The sequence below is a fragment of the Callorhinchus milii genome, unplaced genomic scaffold (assembly GCF_018977255.1).
Source record: "Callorhinchus milii isolate IMCB2004 unplaced genomic scaffold, IMCB_Cmil_1.0 Scaffold8, whole genome shotgun sequence".
Taxonomy (NCBI): domain Eukaryota; kingdom Metazoa; phylum Chordata; class Chondrichthyes; order Chimaeriformes; family Callorhinchidae; genus Callorhinchus; species Callorhinchus milii.
This window is the reverse complement of record NW_024704749.1, coordinates 10,471,981-10,489,313: the sequence shown is the minus strand read 5'-3', so window position 1 is coordinate 10,489,313 and position 17,333 is coordinate 10,471,981. Positions and strand designations below refer to the sequence as shown.

Below are 17,333 nucleotides of genomic sequence, written 5' to 3'. Positions count from 1 at the left end.
GGATTGAATCTAGAAAGAAACTGGAGCCCACCTGCAGTTAGACCCCTTTCCCAGACGGACACGATGAGCTTATTGCTGTCTTTGAGTTCTTGACCGCTCTTGGTTGAGGTTAACCACTGGACTCTCAAAATGACAGGCTTGGCAAAGGTCCAACGGATTCAGTGCGTGTGAGGAGGGGGAAGAGGGAGGAGAGAGAGCAAGGGGGAAGAATAGGAAAACAATATTAAAAAAATAACAATTGTCTGGCAATGATCTAAGGCAGTCATCCAGTCTCCAATTCTGCTGACGCTCACTCCAGCTTGGCTCCTGCAAATTGATTTAAGAAGCATTGAATTTGATTTTGGGCTTCCTCTGGCATTGCATCAGGATACCCTCTTCTCTTCGCGCTCTCTTTCTCTTTCTTCCCCTCCCCCTGTTTGTGTGATAGGAGTGTGGGGTGTTATCTTGTTTGACAGTAATCATTGAGAAAGGGTTCACACAGAAAAAGACGTCGGTGTAGAGGATTGCACCATGTTGCATTAAGTGATTCTGCACCCGTGTGTTAGGTGTGACCTGGTGTTGATTTCAAATTATTTTGAGATTCACGCTAATACATGAGGTTGCAGAAATGTAGTGGCCCCATTTGAGCGCAAAAGCTTGAGATGTACTGGGTGTGTTGGTCAACCAAGTAGCTGTGTTAGCTGACGAGGAAACTAGATGGATTTTTTTTTAAAAAAAGGGTGAATAATTCCTTATAATGCCTTCTGTTGCTGAACGGGAGATAAGCCACTGCAGCCTCACTGCTTTCGGGGTCGCTGGCTGGAAAAAGCACCTTGTGTTCTGCATGGCTCCATAATTCTATGAAGGCCAGAGTCAACAGTGTGCTATAAAATTGGGTAGAAACTTATTGAAATGGTTTGTGGCCTGTCCCCAGTGATGACGATGGAGGGAATCCCTCCCACACATCGTTGCCTCATGGGGACAGTAACACCGGTTTTAGAGATGTGCATCTCACAATACACGTGCTGTGCTTGACTAAGTATCTCAGGCCCAGCCTGCTGACACCTATTAGGCTGTGTGTTTCTGAGCCAAGGAATCGTGTGTGACTCAAGGGAACAAAGCGAGGAAATGTATATCCTTGATTTGTCTCACTGAGTTCTGTGGCTGAGAGGCTATTCTGATTGTGACAGTAATCCCCAGTGACACTTTGAGACGGTCGTTTCAGGCGCTGAATCAAATGTAAGGTTTACACTGTTTGATTCTGGAGTTCTGCTAGTAGCAGACTGAACTGTCTGGTGGCCTTCCTCCGCTTCCCGTCTTGTAATCCAGGCTGACACCTCAGTGTGGTGCTGGGTGAGTATTGCGTTGTTGGTGATGCCTTTCTTTGGATGAGTTTGTAAACCGAGGGCCCATCTGCTGTTCGGGTGGATGTTAAAGATCTCATAATGCTGTTGAAAAAGAGAAAGGAGTTTCTCCTCGTGTCCTAGTCAATAATACTGAATCATGCTGCATTGGAGGGTGAAAATTCTGTATTTTCTGTAGTAGATCTCCTTCCACCTATAGGTTGTACAGTGCTGACTGATGGTAATGAGAAACATTTAAAGCAATAAGATGGGGACAATAGTGTTGCCCAACATTAAACTGTTGGCTTCAATGTGACTTTGCATTAAAACCCACGATGATCCTGTAATCTAAATGAGATTCAGGTGATGGTTCTAACCCGCATAAAGCTTCTTGTGCTTCGATCTCTGCCCTGAGATTACTGCCAGATATCTGTTCTTTGTATCATGTACTTTTTCACAAGTCTGTAGTGGATTAAGGTTTAAAGGGGAAGATATACCTTTGTGCTAGTGGTTTGAATTTATTTTTACCCTTGTTTTGTGGTGTTCTGTGACCCTTGGCGCTTCAACAAGGATCTCAAGTGAAGTAATCCTTGCTGGATGTGTTAGAAACACAGATTTGTAACCGACCCCCAGGCTGGCAGTGGCTGTGCCTCCATATTTTTTGGTGTGTGGGTTTCTGAAGGATATAATAAATAATTCATTCTGACTGATAGTGCAGGGATTGGAGTAGGCTTGTTCTTTGTTCTGTGTTTTTTAAATGCATTCTCTACCGAGTCATGCATGGAATTGTCTCTTGCTCTTCCGATGAGCTCTTACGATATAGTTCCCACAGTGACACCACTGCACCACACGCTTATCAATTTGATTTATCGTGACATCTGTGTGAAGCTGAATGTTCTACAGTCTCCAGTAGTCTGGCACGCCAGTAATCCAGTTAAAATTATATATCCCAGTAAATTTGATTCTATTAATCCTATCTTAAGGAATTCAACAAAAATGTTGGCATTTGAGGCTGTGGTATCATTCTCGAATCCTTGGTGTTTAAATGTGATGATAATAATAATAATAATCCTTGCATTTGATATGGTACCTTACCATATCGTTGAGATGTCTCAAAGCACTTCACAGAATGCATCGTAAAGTGAATTGTTTTCTTGAGTGAAACGCGGCAGCCAATTGTGCAGAACAGCGTCTCACAAACAGTAGTGGATTGAGTGATCAACTTATTTGAAGGTTTTTTTTTAAACAAGAATGGTTTAGGTGTTAGCCTGGCTCAGTTGGTGTGTCAGGAGCTTCTGAGTTCCAGCCCCATGTGGGATCTTCAAGCTCATAGTCCAGCCTGATGCTCTGATGTCGGGGGTGCTCTGCAATGTCAGAGGTGCCATCCTCCGGATGAGATGTTAAACAGATGTTCAGGTGGATCAGATCAAGTTTATTATGCTTAAACTCTAATGGATATTTTACGTGGGGGGCATTTTCTTGTATGGCATACCTTTTTATCTTCTCTTCTTCCCGCGCCCCACCGACATGAGTAACTTCAGAAATCCTGCACCTTGTATTGAGGTTCATAGCCCTTGTACTGTTATCACACTAATTCCCAAACCCTTGCTGATTCTGCCAAGACGAGTTGCAGGACAGATTGCAGTTCATCACAAAATATACCCAAGCCTCTGGTTTTGCAACATATAAACACTGGATCCCTTTCTCCAGATTCGACCGTATTTAGAGACGGAATGCATGTTATCAGTGGGTATCAGAGTTCTATCCTGGTGCAGGACTGAGTAATGCAAATGCTCTCTTGTTCATACAGGTAACAATGTAGATCTGACAGACTGAGCCTTGCCATGTGGTGCTGGTTCTGGTCGTGCTGGTTCACGTGCTAGTTGAGTGTTTTTTTTTAAAACCCATTGCCTCCCTGTGTTGCTCTACTGGGTAGATCGAGCTTGTACGGCAAGGCATACGAGTTGCCCAAAATTGCATTCCGTCTCCCTCCCATGTTGGTGTGTGGTGCACTCTGTGATGCAGCTGCTATTGGGGACGGAAATCTGTCCACTGCTCTGGGGGTTGCATTGCATGTCCGTGCTCCATTGTGTGCTGTATCATTATGGTGCTTATTAGGTTTATTCGCTTTTTTTCTTTGGGCGTGCCCGACAACGAGGGCAGTGAGGCAGTGCTTCAGGCCTCTGGCACATACTTGTACTGTAAGGATTACAGCTGGATGGAATGGGATGGCTGATTTCTATACTGGCACGGTATATGAAGTCTTGTGGAATGTTTTACTGTTTTAACACCTAAGCAGCAATAATCATTGTTGCACCTTATGTCGGCAATGACGCAAAACGCTTGGCAGGATTTGCTGTAAAGTATAGCGACTGTGTATAGGTGTGACTACATTTTGGTCATAGTAGCTGCTGTACAGCGCATGTAGCTTGTGTACGTGCAGCTCTTGCCTTGTGCCACTTTAACTGAGGGTATATTTGCAGAGGAACTCTAAATTGAGAAGGCAATTTTTTTTTGCTCCAATTTCTTTGGATTTTGTGCAGTGCATGGAACAAATGTAGGCTGCAGGGAGTGGTGGTGGGGGGATGGGGATTAAAAGCTTTCATTAAAATATTCATGCTTTTTAAAAATAAACACTATTAAACAGTCAACTAAATATTTCACGTTCTTCTTGCACTGTCCATACCAGTGCAGTGTGTTGCACATCTTGCCAGGAGGAGGTTCTTCCGCTTGCCTGTCTTGACCCCTTCTTGCTCAGAACAGGGAGGGAGTTAATGCCATTATTGCACTGGGAGGGAAATCTCGCCTGTTTGCTAATTCTATATTAAAACTCCTAATACGGTTACTTGGTCGGGGAATCTAATTTAGGTATTGCAAATATGTTTGGTATATGTTTGAGCCCTGGTTTTATTGACTATTTTGAGTGGATTATAAAATGTCCAGTGCAGAACCTATTAGCAACAAAGCAGCTACTTGAATAAATTGGATTCCGACCAGCAGCTTCATGTTGTTGCTACACAAGCTGTAGACCATCCAGTCACTGAATCTGTGCTCTGCCACATAAGGTGCCTAGAGCCTGTCCCTCAGGCTCCCCAACCATGAGGGTCGCTAATAGGTTCTACACTGGACATTTTATAATGCACTCAAAATATCAGTAAAACTAGGATTATTATTATTATTTTATCCGTCTTTCCCTTTTCCAGCTCCCAGCGCCCCCAGTCAGTGATGTGAAGTGATTTGAGATGAATTAAAGAGTAAATTGTTTTGCCTGCAATGTGCCTCTTAGGCCATCCTCATTCTACTTAACACACTAATAACATAACAAAACTTACAATGTGCTGCAAAGAATAGTCATTTGTTAGCTGTGAAGGCAGTCATTGGAAGCATCAACTTCTTGCCTTTGTAACTAACTTCACTGCAACCACTTGCTATCCTTAATTGTATGCCAAGAACTATAGGTTATTAAATGCTGTAAGTGAACTTACTGATGACCAGAGGCCTCCCTTATATATCAATTTATAACCAAATCAGAAATTTTGTTGAAGTGCTTTGCGCCAATGATTCCTCAAGTAAAATTGATCCATTCTCTTCATAGCTATTTGTAAGATATTGCTGCGTGCAAATTGGCTGTTGTGTGCACCTACAAATGGTCGCTATTCTTTACAGTAAACACTTTTGAGACATTTGACGACATGGGGTGCTGTATCAAATACAAGAATTATATTATGAATGCTGGCGGTAAAAACTGCTGTCCAGTGCCTGTCTTGTATTTTTTTTGTGCCACAGCTTTACAATGTTTTTAGTGAATAACATTTAGTGTTTAAAGAGATCCGTATGTAATATCTGCCAGTCTTGGAAGGATTTTCATTGATCTGCACTGGTAAGCCCTGGATGTTTCTGAAGCCTTACATGCTTTTACTGCAAGCATATCAATTGAAATGAATTGAAATGTTAGCACATGAATACATTATGAAGGCTTTCATCATTCTGAATGCTCTTAAGCAAATGTGCAGTGGCTTTCCCTGAAAGATTAGGCAGGTGAACGAGAGTAAGAAAAGCTCTCTACATATTTCCGCCCTTCTCTTTATGGAAGGTTTTGGTACCGACCATAACCACAGTTTATCGAGCTGGAAAAAATGACAAGCTGTTCATTTGGGTCCCATCCAGCGGAATAATAAAAAACATTCAATTACAGGAAGCTTTGAGCAAAGTGGATTTTTTTTAGTGCCAAGCCAGACCAAACAGCAGTCAGAGTACAGTCTGCCCTGGGCAGCCACTGAAGGTTTTCTAAACTTCAATTATTTTTTCCCTTGTTTTTTTTCCCTTCCCAATAAATTACAGCTCCTTCCTCTTCTCTTCCCCTACTACCACCACCATCACGGAATACTTGGCAGATAATTTCCCTCTAGAAAATCTAGGGCAAAGGCGGATTAAAAATAGTAGAGAAAGGAGTTCTCTTGGTATCCTGGCCAACAATCCCCCAGATAAAAATTGGTTGTTCACTTCAAAGCTGTGTGTGCAACGTTGCTCTGTGTGTGTACAAATTAGCTGCTGAGTTCACCTCCAAATATAACTCACTACACTTTACAGTATATCCTGTAAAGCACTCAAAAACATCCTCCTGATGTGAAAAGTGTTGTTTCAAATGTAAGGATTACTATAAAATTGATAATTTGCTTCATGGCCATTTGTGGCCAATTTGCTGAGTGCAAAATTGGGTGCCAGGTTTGCGTATAACATGCACCATCAGTTTGCTTATTTCATTCACTATTGGTTTAAAGCATCTTCATTAAATTATTGCAACTGTGCCTTTTTGAGTACTCTGAACCTTTAAAATCCAAACTTAACACGAGTGAGTTGCACAGGTTTGTAGCAAGAACTCTTCCTGATATTCATACCTTTGGTATTTGACAATTTCCTTTTTTTTAAAAAAAGGAAGATTTAAATCAGCTTTTACAGTGAATTTTGAACGGGAGGGATTTCCATTGGTTTCTGAGATCCTTTCAGTAGCTGTTAAATCTATCTGGTGCCCATCCACCTGTGAATGTTAATTTTATGCTTCAGTGAGCCAAATCTGCTTTGTCTCATCCTTATTAAACATCATGTTCTCCCTTCACGTGGGTCAATGCTAAGGCCACACAGATTTCTGGAGTATCTCAACTTCACTTTTTCTCAGCAACAGGCCGAGTCCAGAATTATTTTCCCTGTTGTGGGGAGAGAGGGAGGAATTGGTTCCTTGCTCATCCTGTTCTGACTATTGTTCAGGAACTGTGTGGCATGGAGGAGTCGGCTCTCTGGTGAATGACAAAGAAACTCCGAATAGTCTGTTATTAAGCAGGTTCGACTCACTGGAGTGTAAAATTAACATTCACAGGTGGATGGGCACCAGATAGATTTAACAGCTACCGAAAAGATGCCATAAACAAATGGAAATCAAGTCGCAATTCAAAATTCACTGTAAAAAGCTGCTTCTATTTTTTTCTGGTTGAGGGCACAGAAACTTGGAATAATCTCTTAAAAATGGAGCCTGGGTGATGGTCGGCTGACAGACTGGAAGAGTGTTTGAATTGGGAGGAGGTGGAAGGGCAGATTCATAGAATGAAGATGTGAGGCTTCCAGATCATTTTGGGCAGGTCTACAGAGCTGAAGCTATAATAGTAAAGCTTGCGTTTGATATAGTGCCTTATCACATTATTGATTAATTCCTTAAAAACAATGTGACACTCAATCCACGGCAGTTTGTGGGATGTCGCTGTGCGCAATTGCCTCCCGCCTTTCGCCCACAAAATATACAGTCAATTCAGTTTGCAGTATATTCTGTGAAGAGTTTTGGGACTTGTTGAAGATGTGCTATATCAAATGCAAGGATTATTATATTTAGGCGACGGGCCCTTTGAGCTACTTTTAAAACTTGGAGCAGCATTACTGAGAATTGGATTCCTGAGATTGCCCAGATACACTTGAGTACAAATTCCTGAGCAAATCCAGTCTTAATTTGGTACGTAACTCAGATGGGTGGAGCCGCCTTCTGTATTCTGTTGTGCTAAATCGGGAAAGCTAGTGTTTGCGCTGGTGTTATTTCCACTTTGGGTTGAAGTCCATTGTTTCTAACTTCTGCACACAGTGGCTGCAGTCAATACCAAAGTTTGTATAAATGCCTGACTAATGTGTTTAGTTGCTGCTATTTTACCACTTAGAAAAATGTATTTTTAGCTCAGTGACAAAGAATAGCCAAAGTTTAAAGTGTACACCGAAGATTCAAGCGAGGAAGCAACATTGAAATGCAGCTGCTTTTATATAACTAGGCTTTCTGGTTCTGGGTTCGGCATTTCACACTATAGGCCAGACCCCTTTAACTGTGTGTGTGTGTGTGTGTGTTTGCCTTAAATTGTCTGAGTGTCCCAAGTACTGCTTTCTCTTGAGAGACTTTTAGTTGATGATGCGTATGGTGCAAAAGCAGTTATACCTAAGAGATGAATGCAGTGCATTAGCACAACTATTAATGCTCGTGGTTAGTTCTTATTCCTTTTAGTGTGTGACCAAGTGCTCAAAGGGCTGCTTCCTCCATTAATGACTCTTGGAAAAGCATTTAGTCATTCAGTGGGTACAGCATTTTGGCTTAGCTGCTTATCTAGCTGTTCCCCAGTGAATGATGCTGGCAGACTTTTTAGTTGTCTTCTGGGTTATTCCCTTTGAAGATTTAAATGCAGAGGATTTTGTTTGAATCAAACTTTATCCCAAAGGAAGTTTAGTCAGCAAAAGGCCTGCAGCCTGTTCGAGCAGGATTCAGCTGTCTGTCCGGCCGGCCTCTTCCTGCATCACAGGATGTGCTTCCTTTAGTACGAAATGTTGCATTAGTTCTTCCATATTACAGCTGTGAATGTACTTTCTGGCTCATCAGCAGGACTTGAGAGAGCAAGTCCATTCACTGAGGCTAGGGAATCGTCCCACTTAGCTCCTGTTAACCCTGCAATCCAAAGCGCTAATGAGTAGGGTGGTCCTAGCTGTATAAGCAGCAGGAAAGCTTGCCAGACAGATATCAACGACAATTTTAGCTGGTTAATCTCCAGGAGTACGCCAACGCTCACTCTGGGGTCCCCAAGCTTTGGCTCTTGCCAACCTGTACCCAGTCCCCCTAATGCTGAATTAGGTAAGCAGGGTGTGTCCCTCCACGGAGAGAGTGCGCATTCCAACAATCTACCGCTGGGAATTCCATGTGTAGGTGGGATACATGGAATTCTCAGTTTGATTTGCAGGCTCTTAGCATAGTGATGTGTTTCCGCATGTGCCAAACACCTGGCTGACCCAGATTTGTTTTACTTATTTTAGGACAATTTAGTTGAAGGAGAGCTAGACTTTGGCACAAGTAGTTTTCAGTTAACTATGGGAGCAGACAGTTGAGGCTTTATAGTTTGTTCAATGAAGAAATTCGCAGACAGAAAGATTGAGAGAGGGAATGCTAGGCAGTATGTTTATAATGCTGAGGGGTGTCTGTTGGAGCAATTATTAGCCTCAGAATCTGTAGGTTAGCGCGGGGAAATCACAAGATTTTCCACTCCTGACTGCTATCCAAAGATCTCTATTGCCTTGGGTGAAATTGGCTTTATGTAGACCAGTGAGTATGTGGGACAGGCTGTGAAACACAAGCAGTTGATGCTGTGTCAAATTCCTTTGGGGGGGAAAAAAATATCTGCCAGAAAATGGTATTGGAGCATATAGGGCAGGCATAGATTAAATAATTCTGTGACTGGAAAATATTGCCTGAAGAAAGGGAACCAGGACTGGTACAGATGAATAGATATAATATTCTGTATTCTTTCCAAAGCTTTCTCCTGAGAGACCTTTAGTTGATGGGTAGGTACAGTGCAAGATCAAGCTTGACTGGCCAAATAGCTTGCATCCTGTGCTATGTTTTCCATCAGAAGTCACCAGCCAGGAATGGAGTAGGGATCGTGCTGGAAGCTCTCCTCAAGCCAATAGTCTGGACCATGGCCACCTGTTCTCAGCAGCATTCATACCCTGTTGGGCAGCACGCCTTCTGTAGCGTAGAGATCTGCCCGCTCCTGTTGGTACTCTTCAGCTTTCCACGTTGTGCAAGAACCATCCTACAAACTGTCAGTCCCCACCAGTTCTGACAAATCAACAATGCTTGGAGCTCTCTCCCTCAATCCTCTGCCTTGACACCTCTTTCCCCTCTTTTAGATAATAATAATCCTTGCATTTTGATATAGCGCTTTTCCACGGCTTCTAGACGTCTCAAAGAGCTTCACAGAATATACTGTAAAGTGAATTGACTGTATATTTGTGGGCGAAACACGGCAGCTAGTTGCGCATAGCAGTGTCCTACAAACAGTTGTGGATGGAGTGACAAAATTATTATTTTTTTTGAGGGATTATTATCAGGTGTGTGGAGTAAGGAAACTTGCCCAAGGTTTCGGCCTGCTGGGAATCGAACCCAGGTCTCTCGCTTGCAAGGCGAGTGCACTAACCACTGAGCTACAGGACTCCATGACTGAAGATCACGACGGAAGACCTTCCTCTTTGACTGCTTACGGTCACATCCTCCCTCCCTTCCAATTGCACCATTAACAGCCCCACAGGCTGACAATTTACAAAAGATCGAACCAGTTTGCTTTAACTGGACCTGTAGGTTCTGTTTTTCTAACTCAGCCAGAATTAAATGTCAGATCGGGCACCTCGCAGCTCTACACGTCATTGCAGATATTTGGGAGAGGCTTATAGAAGATAACCATCCATTGGGTAATATGGCCTTGTCCTTAAAAAATCTCCGCCCTTCCATGGCTAGTGAATAATTGGATTGAGCAGTGTTTGTTTGTATCTATGGGTGGGGCGAAACATTAGGCAATTTTCCTTGCTACATGCACCTCTGTTTACCTAGCAGTATATAGGAACCCGTTTTTTAGTCGATTAAATTATGGTAATCGCTTCAAAAAGATCTATAATAATAATTTGGTCACTCAATCCACGTCTGTTTGTGGGATATTGCTGTGGGCAATTGGCTGCCATATTTCACCCACAAAATAGGCAATCAATTTACTTTACAAGAAATTCTGTGAAGCACTTTAAGATGTTTTGAGGATGTGATAAGGCGCTATATCGCAACTATTATGACTAAGGTATGGTTTCGCAACTGATCTGAGTACAGTATTGGGTGTGCTTAATTCATATGAAATGTATCCAGAAGGCACTCCAATCTTGGTCTCAGTAAGTTATTCATTCACTTAATGAATAACTTGGTCTTAGCAAATGATGAAAAGTCATGCAAATCCTATTAAACTTATGTGGGTGAATCACAACTCCCTTTATTTAATAAGATCGGCGGAGTCCTGGAAGATAAACTGAAGTTGATTTGATCAGGTTCCTGATATAGAGCAAATACCAGCTAAGAAGGGTTTCTGTAAACTGGCAGCCTATTTGAGGACTCTTTTAATTGTGTTCACGTGGTTTCAGCAATCGTGGTTTATCAGGGCGTGTAACTATGTTACAGACTTGATTGGAATGTTCTTTTTTTTGAATTAAAAGCTTGAAATAAAGTTGACTTTTGGAATGAAACCAGTCGGTGATATTTGATTGAAGTTAAATGTAGGAATATCTTGGTACATTTCACTGAAATTGACTCATAATCCGAGATTCGTCGCCATTTTTATCTCTTTCCAGACGTGTGAAATTTCCACTTGGGGGTAGTGTGCGCATTTGGAGCTCTTGTCTGTTTTGGATGCTCTTAAATAAAGGTGATGGGTTTCCGCATGTGACAAAGCAAAAAGCTTCTACTTGTCACTGAGCTTTGGGGGTGGTGGCGGGGGAGTCGTATGGGATGGAGGGGACCTTTTCTGCCAGTGGTCTTCGGTGTCGCGTTTCGCCACTGTCAAGCGCTCTGGGACGCTACCCTACACGAGGGGCGCTATATAAACACAAATCGTTGGTGGTGTTGAAAGTTTGGAATAAAACGCAGTTCCTTTGTTGTGACATGAAGATCTGTTCCAGTGACGTAATGGACAGATTGTGGTAGGATTGTGCAGTCACCTTGTCATTGCAAGAAGAGTGCTGTTCAAAACCTGTCCTCCAGCTGCTTCTAACCATCAGTACTATATTAACACAAAACACAGCAAGAGCAAACATATGGCAATAAATGTGGACAAATATCTCGCTTCTTGTTTAGGATTCTGTGACGAAGGATATTCCACTGAGCTGAAGTGTTCAATTGCAGGATTTTTTTTTTCTGTATCAACACCCGGTGTCCTGGCATTAAAAAAAAACAAGTTGCATTATTTTTTGGAGGCCAGTGTCTGAATTCCATTGTTTGCAAATAGGGTGAGGATTCACAAGAGTCCGTTTTCGACAAATTGTAGCTTGAACGTGGTTTTATAAGTATTTTCACTCTCTCACTCTCACTTCTCTCTCTCTGAGTTTAGGTAAAGAGCCCCTTCTGCCTGTTGGGTCTTGCTCTACAGCCACACCTTAAATGAGTCCAGTATCCTGGCCTCTACCACCTTTCTCGATAACTCACTGCACCAGTTATTTATCATCGTGTGTTTTAAAGAAAGCAAAAAAAAAACCGCTACCTCAGACTTACATTTCACACCCCATTTATCCTGCCTTGGCATAAAGGTTTACTTTTCCGTTTTTATAAATGTTGAGGTTAAAAACAGTTGGTCTTAAAGCCATGCTAGTTGCTTTTGAATGCATGGTAACCATTTTGCTTTCTTACAGAGATGTTACGGGTTGTACGAACGAGCAAGGTTCGGCATGTCTATGGCCAAGTGATGAAAAATGACCAGTGCTACGATGACATCCAAGTTTCCAGGGTGACCTGGGATAGTTCGTTCTGTGACGTGAATCCCAAGTTTGTAGCGATAATCATCCAGGCGTGTGGTGGTGGAGCATTCTTGGTACTTCCTTTGCAAAAGGTTGGTGAATTTAGTTGACTTCTCTCTCGCTTTTAAGTTAATAATGTTTGGGGGTTTTGATGCTATCGTCATTCAAAGCATCTCAAATGTGTTTGTGGTAACTGCAGCTTTCTCTCAGTTTTCAGTGCAATGTCAGACTGGATTCTGCGCTCTCACACTAATGTATTCTTTAAAAGGCCAGATTTATCAGCAGGAGAGTGAGTAGGTCAAACGGGCATATTCACACTGGAAAGAGAAGTTTGAAGGGTGATATGAGAATGTTTTTTAAGATTCTAAAGGGACTGAATAACGTAGACCATGATGAGGGGTTTTATCTTGTCCAGAACTGTAGAACCAGCGGACGGGGCCTGTGATTGATCGAAGTGAAGGGGTAAATTCAAAACAAAACATGAAGGAAGTGCTTCTACTGCTGAAGGGAGAGATTTCCTAACAGCCTGCTTAGCTGTGCAGTTCACATCTGCAAATGACTTGTGCGCATCAGGAAATGCTGGTGCTTAGGGAATCCCTCTTCCTTCCTAGATTGAAACCGGCGTTGGCTATTGTAACTGGATGGCTGGAAGGACAGCTGTTTAAATGCTCCAATGTGGCGCCAGCTTCAGCCTCTGTTCCTATTAGGATAGGTAATACAACAGCAAATTACATTTGTGTAGCGCTTTTCATGTTGGGCGGAAGTCCCAAGGTGCTGGACAGTCAGGGATTTGGACCTGAGCTGGGGGTTGGGATCAGGAAGGGCAATCTAACCTGCCCTACATTGCAGATTGGCATCCTTGCATGCGATGTAGCACCTTATGTGGTCACAACCTCTTGAAGCATTCACAGGATTTACTGGTGTAGTGGCTGTTTTTGTAGCTAATTTGCATTCAGGAATGTCCCACAAACAGCCAACTTAGTTCCTCTCTATATTGTGTTATGCAACAGTTAGTCAGAAATGCAAATATTCTTTTCAAAGGAACTGCCTATCTTGCTGCATTCAATTTGGGCTAATGCTATTTATAAGCAAATAGTTTAGACACAGTGGCTGCTATAAATCAGCTGTTTTTTGCTGGATCGCCGCTGGAGAATAAAATTTGGGGGAATAAATTTTCCAGTGTTGAGTAACAAGAGTACTTTAAGTGGAAATTAATAGGATTTCAACCTTTTTTCAAAGAGATTCTGTGCAGCTGGCTATTTATTTCAGTGTTCCACACCAGGAAATACACGGGTCAGTGATTTTTAAAGGAAGAAAAACTCTACCAAGTGTTGGGAGGTATGACTCGATGTGATCCAATCTTAGGAATCAGTGTTGACCATTCGGTGTTGAATGAAATGTACCTTTGCATTGATAGAACCATAGAAATGTACAGCACTGAAGAAGGCCATTTGATACCTTGTGTCTCTGCTGGCTTTTTAAGAGCCATCCTTTCAGTCCCATTCGCCTGCCCTTTCCCCAGTTGACTCGACCCAGGATCTTTTTGTACTGCCTTATTGAAATAATATAGAAGTTGTGTGTATATATATGAGAGAAAGAGAGATGGACAGCACAGAAGTTAGACTGGAAAACTTTTTTATTGATGAGCGAGGTTACGCCTGCTCACCCCCATTAACCGAATTAGACAGAAACATTCCACTTAGGGAACGAGCGTTGTCCTCGCAGAGCAGCCCCTCCTCCCGACCCCCAAAACTCTCTTGGCCCATATTGTCAAAGGACAATGCAGATCTGTAGTCGTGGTTCGACTCCCGGCAGGGCAAAATGTTGGTCAAGTTTCCTTCCCTCTCCACACTCCTCCGTTTACTTAGCAGTAAGTAGGCATTTGGTTGTTAGTCGATTGGTGGATCGCTTTTCCGGGAGTAATAATTTCTTCAAAAAAAAATAATACATTGGTCACTTTAATCCACGACTGTTTGTGGAACACTGCTGAGTGCAATTGGCTGCCACGTTTCGCCCACAAAATATACATTCAAGTCACTTTACGGTATCTTCTGTGAAGCACTTCGAAGATGTGATAAAGCGTTATATCAAATGCAAAGATTAATATTATTATCTGAACCATGTCTTCACAACCAAGCAAGTCAGGTAATGGGGTGGCCTCTGGCCGGGCTCTGAATTCCAGTATCCCAGTATTTCCCCTTCCTCTTTGTAAGGGCAGATCGCACTTCACAGATAGAAAATACTGCAATACCTAGGATAGACTAAAGTTATCTCTGGTGGGGGTGGGGGAGAGAGCAGATTGAGAAGAGGAGCAAGCAATGTAGCTAGTCTTATCGAGTTGGAATTGGGTGGATTCATCTGCTTTGCGCTTCCATATTTTTGGTGGGAGTAGGGGGGAGATCCTTGATCAAATCCTGAAACTCCCAAGAAATATTAGAAATGAGCATTTAATAATTAAAATAACAGCCTAATCGCAGGATAGGCATTGGGAAGGCTGTGTTTATTTCTACCATGACAATCCTTGCATTTGATACAGTGCCTTATCACGCCGGTGAGACGTCTCAAAGCGCTTCTCAGAATATTGTAAAGTGGGGATTGACCGCGTATTTTGTGGGTAAACACGGCAGCCAATTGCGCACAGCAGTATCATCATGTGTTAACGTTTCTCAGGAGTCTGATAAGCTTTGTAAAGTTAAGCTCTGTGGCTATACTGCTATATGCAGTGTTTGCATAGCTCTGTCATAGAATTCTTTATTAGAGTGGGGAAGAACTAGTCAGAACAGAGCATCCACCCTGGGCTTAGGGAGGGTGGGGGGGGGGGGGGGGAGTGTTTCGCTGAATTGCTTGCCCAGCACCCACTTAACAGACGCCCACACCCCTCCTTTCTCCCCCAGCACCCGTCGCCAGAGATTTGCTGCGAGCTCCCTGGTCTCCCTCCTCCTCCCCGCCCCCCCCTCCATCCCCGCAGCTTGCTGCCTTGCCTCCTGTGACTAACTGATGTGAAAAGGCAGCGGCAGCCTCCATTGGAACTGCTGGTAGTGAGTTTTACCTTATATGGTCCCATTCAGTGAGACATCCAGAATAATTTATTTGCTGCCGCTCCGATTGGGCGGCTGGGATCGGACAAGGACCGGGGTTTGGAGGCAGGAGTGTAAGGCGTGTACAGTAACATCGGAATGGATTGATTATTAACCCCATCACTGCCGAACTACATAAGAATATTTCCAATACCTCTACAATATGGGACAAAAACTAAACTTAAAACCTTTCTCCGAGCACTTTTGATCTCTGGATAAGCCTTTGAGGTTCCTAATGTTACTCCTGTTTAAATTCTTCTCCCCCACACACACACACCCCCACCACCACCACCACTGGCAGATGTTTGGGATGGCCTTTCATTCATTCCTTTCCCTTTTTCCAATCCCCCCCTCTTCTTCTCTCCCCTCCCCCTGTCATTCTCTCTGTCTCTTGTGATTCAATTTACCAATGTTCCGCGAGTTCAAGCAGTCCAGGACGCTACCCCGGGTGAAGGGTACTATATAAATGCAAGTTATTGAAGCTGAAGCCGGAAGAACAATGCCCCTCAGTCAGGACTTTTAATCATTCACTCAGCAGTTAAAACAAAGGGTGCAAATCCTTCCTAAACCCTATCTTTGCCACTATCTCTGGTAGCTGAGTCAACCGAATGCTAAGCTTGGGTCTGGAAACTCCTGGGCTCGAATTCCTTGTGGGACTTCCCTTTTACTATTTTGAGGATAATTGAAATGTGTACAGTGGCACTTCTATAATACAAAGCAGATTCCGACTACATTTAAGGCGCTGTTTATGGTTCACCAGCCTGTCTGGCTGATCAGTGAGGTTTGGAAGTGCAGACATGTCTTTAGAGCCAAGGTCCGAGCTGGGACATAACATGCTATGCGGTTGCCCTTTTTAGGCACACGTGAATATATATTTTCGGCTTTCTGCTTTGAGCAGTTGTGTGGCTGATCTGTTTCTAAATGCCAAGGCTCCTTGGCTCTGGATTAGCAGGCTGTGGGAATTCTAGCCCAGAGTCTAGACTGGTGCCTGTAATCCAGTGCCGTTCTGGAGCCTTGTTACATTGTGAGGATTTTGCTGTCTTTTGAATGACTGTCTTTTCAAGCCCAGGAGCTTCCAAACTGCTTCACGGGTTGTACTGTAAAGTGCAGTGACTGTGTATTTGTCAGTGGGCATGACAGACAGTTTGTGCACAGCAATGTCCCGCAAACAGCCATGAAGTGAATGACTATTTGTGTCTGGGTATTGTTGACCAGGATGGTGGGAAAAACTCCCATCTCTTTCCAAATGGGATCTTTAATGGATACCTGAACAGGGCTGTATGTTTTAAGCCGCTCGAGTTTGGATGAGATTTACATGCACTGAGAAACAACAGGCAATCAATTCACAAGAAAGAGGGCGACTCCACAGAAGTGAAACTCATTTCAGTTTATCTCCTTAGTTATATTGGGTCATGGATTCTTCCGATTTCTAGATTGGGTTTGTACTGTGGCACTCACTGATCGAAATCCCACATTGCCTTTGGAGAGTTCACGGTTATGGCCTGCAAGAAACTTAATAATTATAATTTTTTTTTGTCTTTCTGAATGAAAGCAAAGCGGCAAATTCTTAGCCAGTTCATTCGTTCTCTCTATTGCTTGGCAGGTTGCCGGCCACTGTTTACTGTAACCCCAGCTGCGGGATAGGGCAGTGTAAGTCCTAGGTGAACTCAGTAGCTGTTAAATGTAGCTCGCTCTCCAATTCAAAAAAAAAACCCACCCTGTTGGAAATCCGCTTCTGTTTCTGCCAGTGATCTAGCTGTCCTCCTTTGCCCTGTGTGTGTGTGTGCATCTTCAGTGAGTGTTATTGTAACAAAGCTCTACGTAGACTGTGGGAGGGGGAATCAAATGCTTGTGGGGGGGGTAGTGTAGTGAGCCACTGTGCTGTCCTCGATGCCAGAGCCAGTGTTTGAATTCAACACAAACTGAGATAAAAGGTCATTTGACTTTGAAGGAATCAGGACAGGCTCCACTCCTGTGTGCACCTTGTGAGTGGGCGTGGGCCAAAACTGCCCATTATTTTAGTACTGGCTTTGCTCTGACGAGGACTATAATTTACTGGTGCCTTGTAGGGGAGGGAGGTTGTTTTGAAGTTAGTTGT

At 43.1% G+C, this 17,333-nt stretch overlaps 1 protein-coding gene across 1 annotated transcript in view; it reads left to right on the top strand.

Moving 5' to 3' along the window:
* coro1cb (coronin, actin binding protein, 1Cb) overlaps positions 1-17,333 on the top strand; it is a 42,905-nt gene that overhangs the window by 8,482 nt on the left and 17,090 nt on the right. The window contains exon 2 of the mRNA XM_007901881.2: positions 12,054-12,250. Within this exon, the coding sequence (XP_007900072.1) occupies positions 12,056-12,250 (195 nt within the window). The 5' untranslated portion in view covers positions 12,054-12,055. The remainder of the gene's footprint in view (positions 1-12,053; positions 12,251-17,333) is intronic.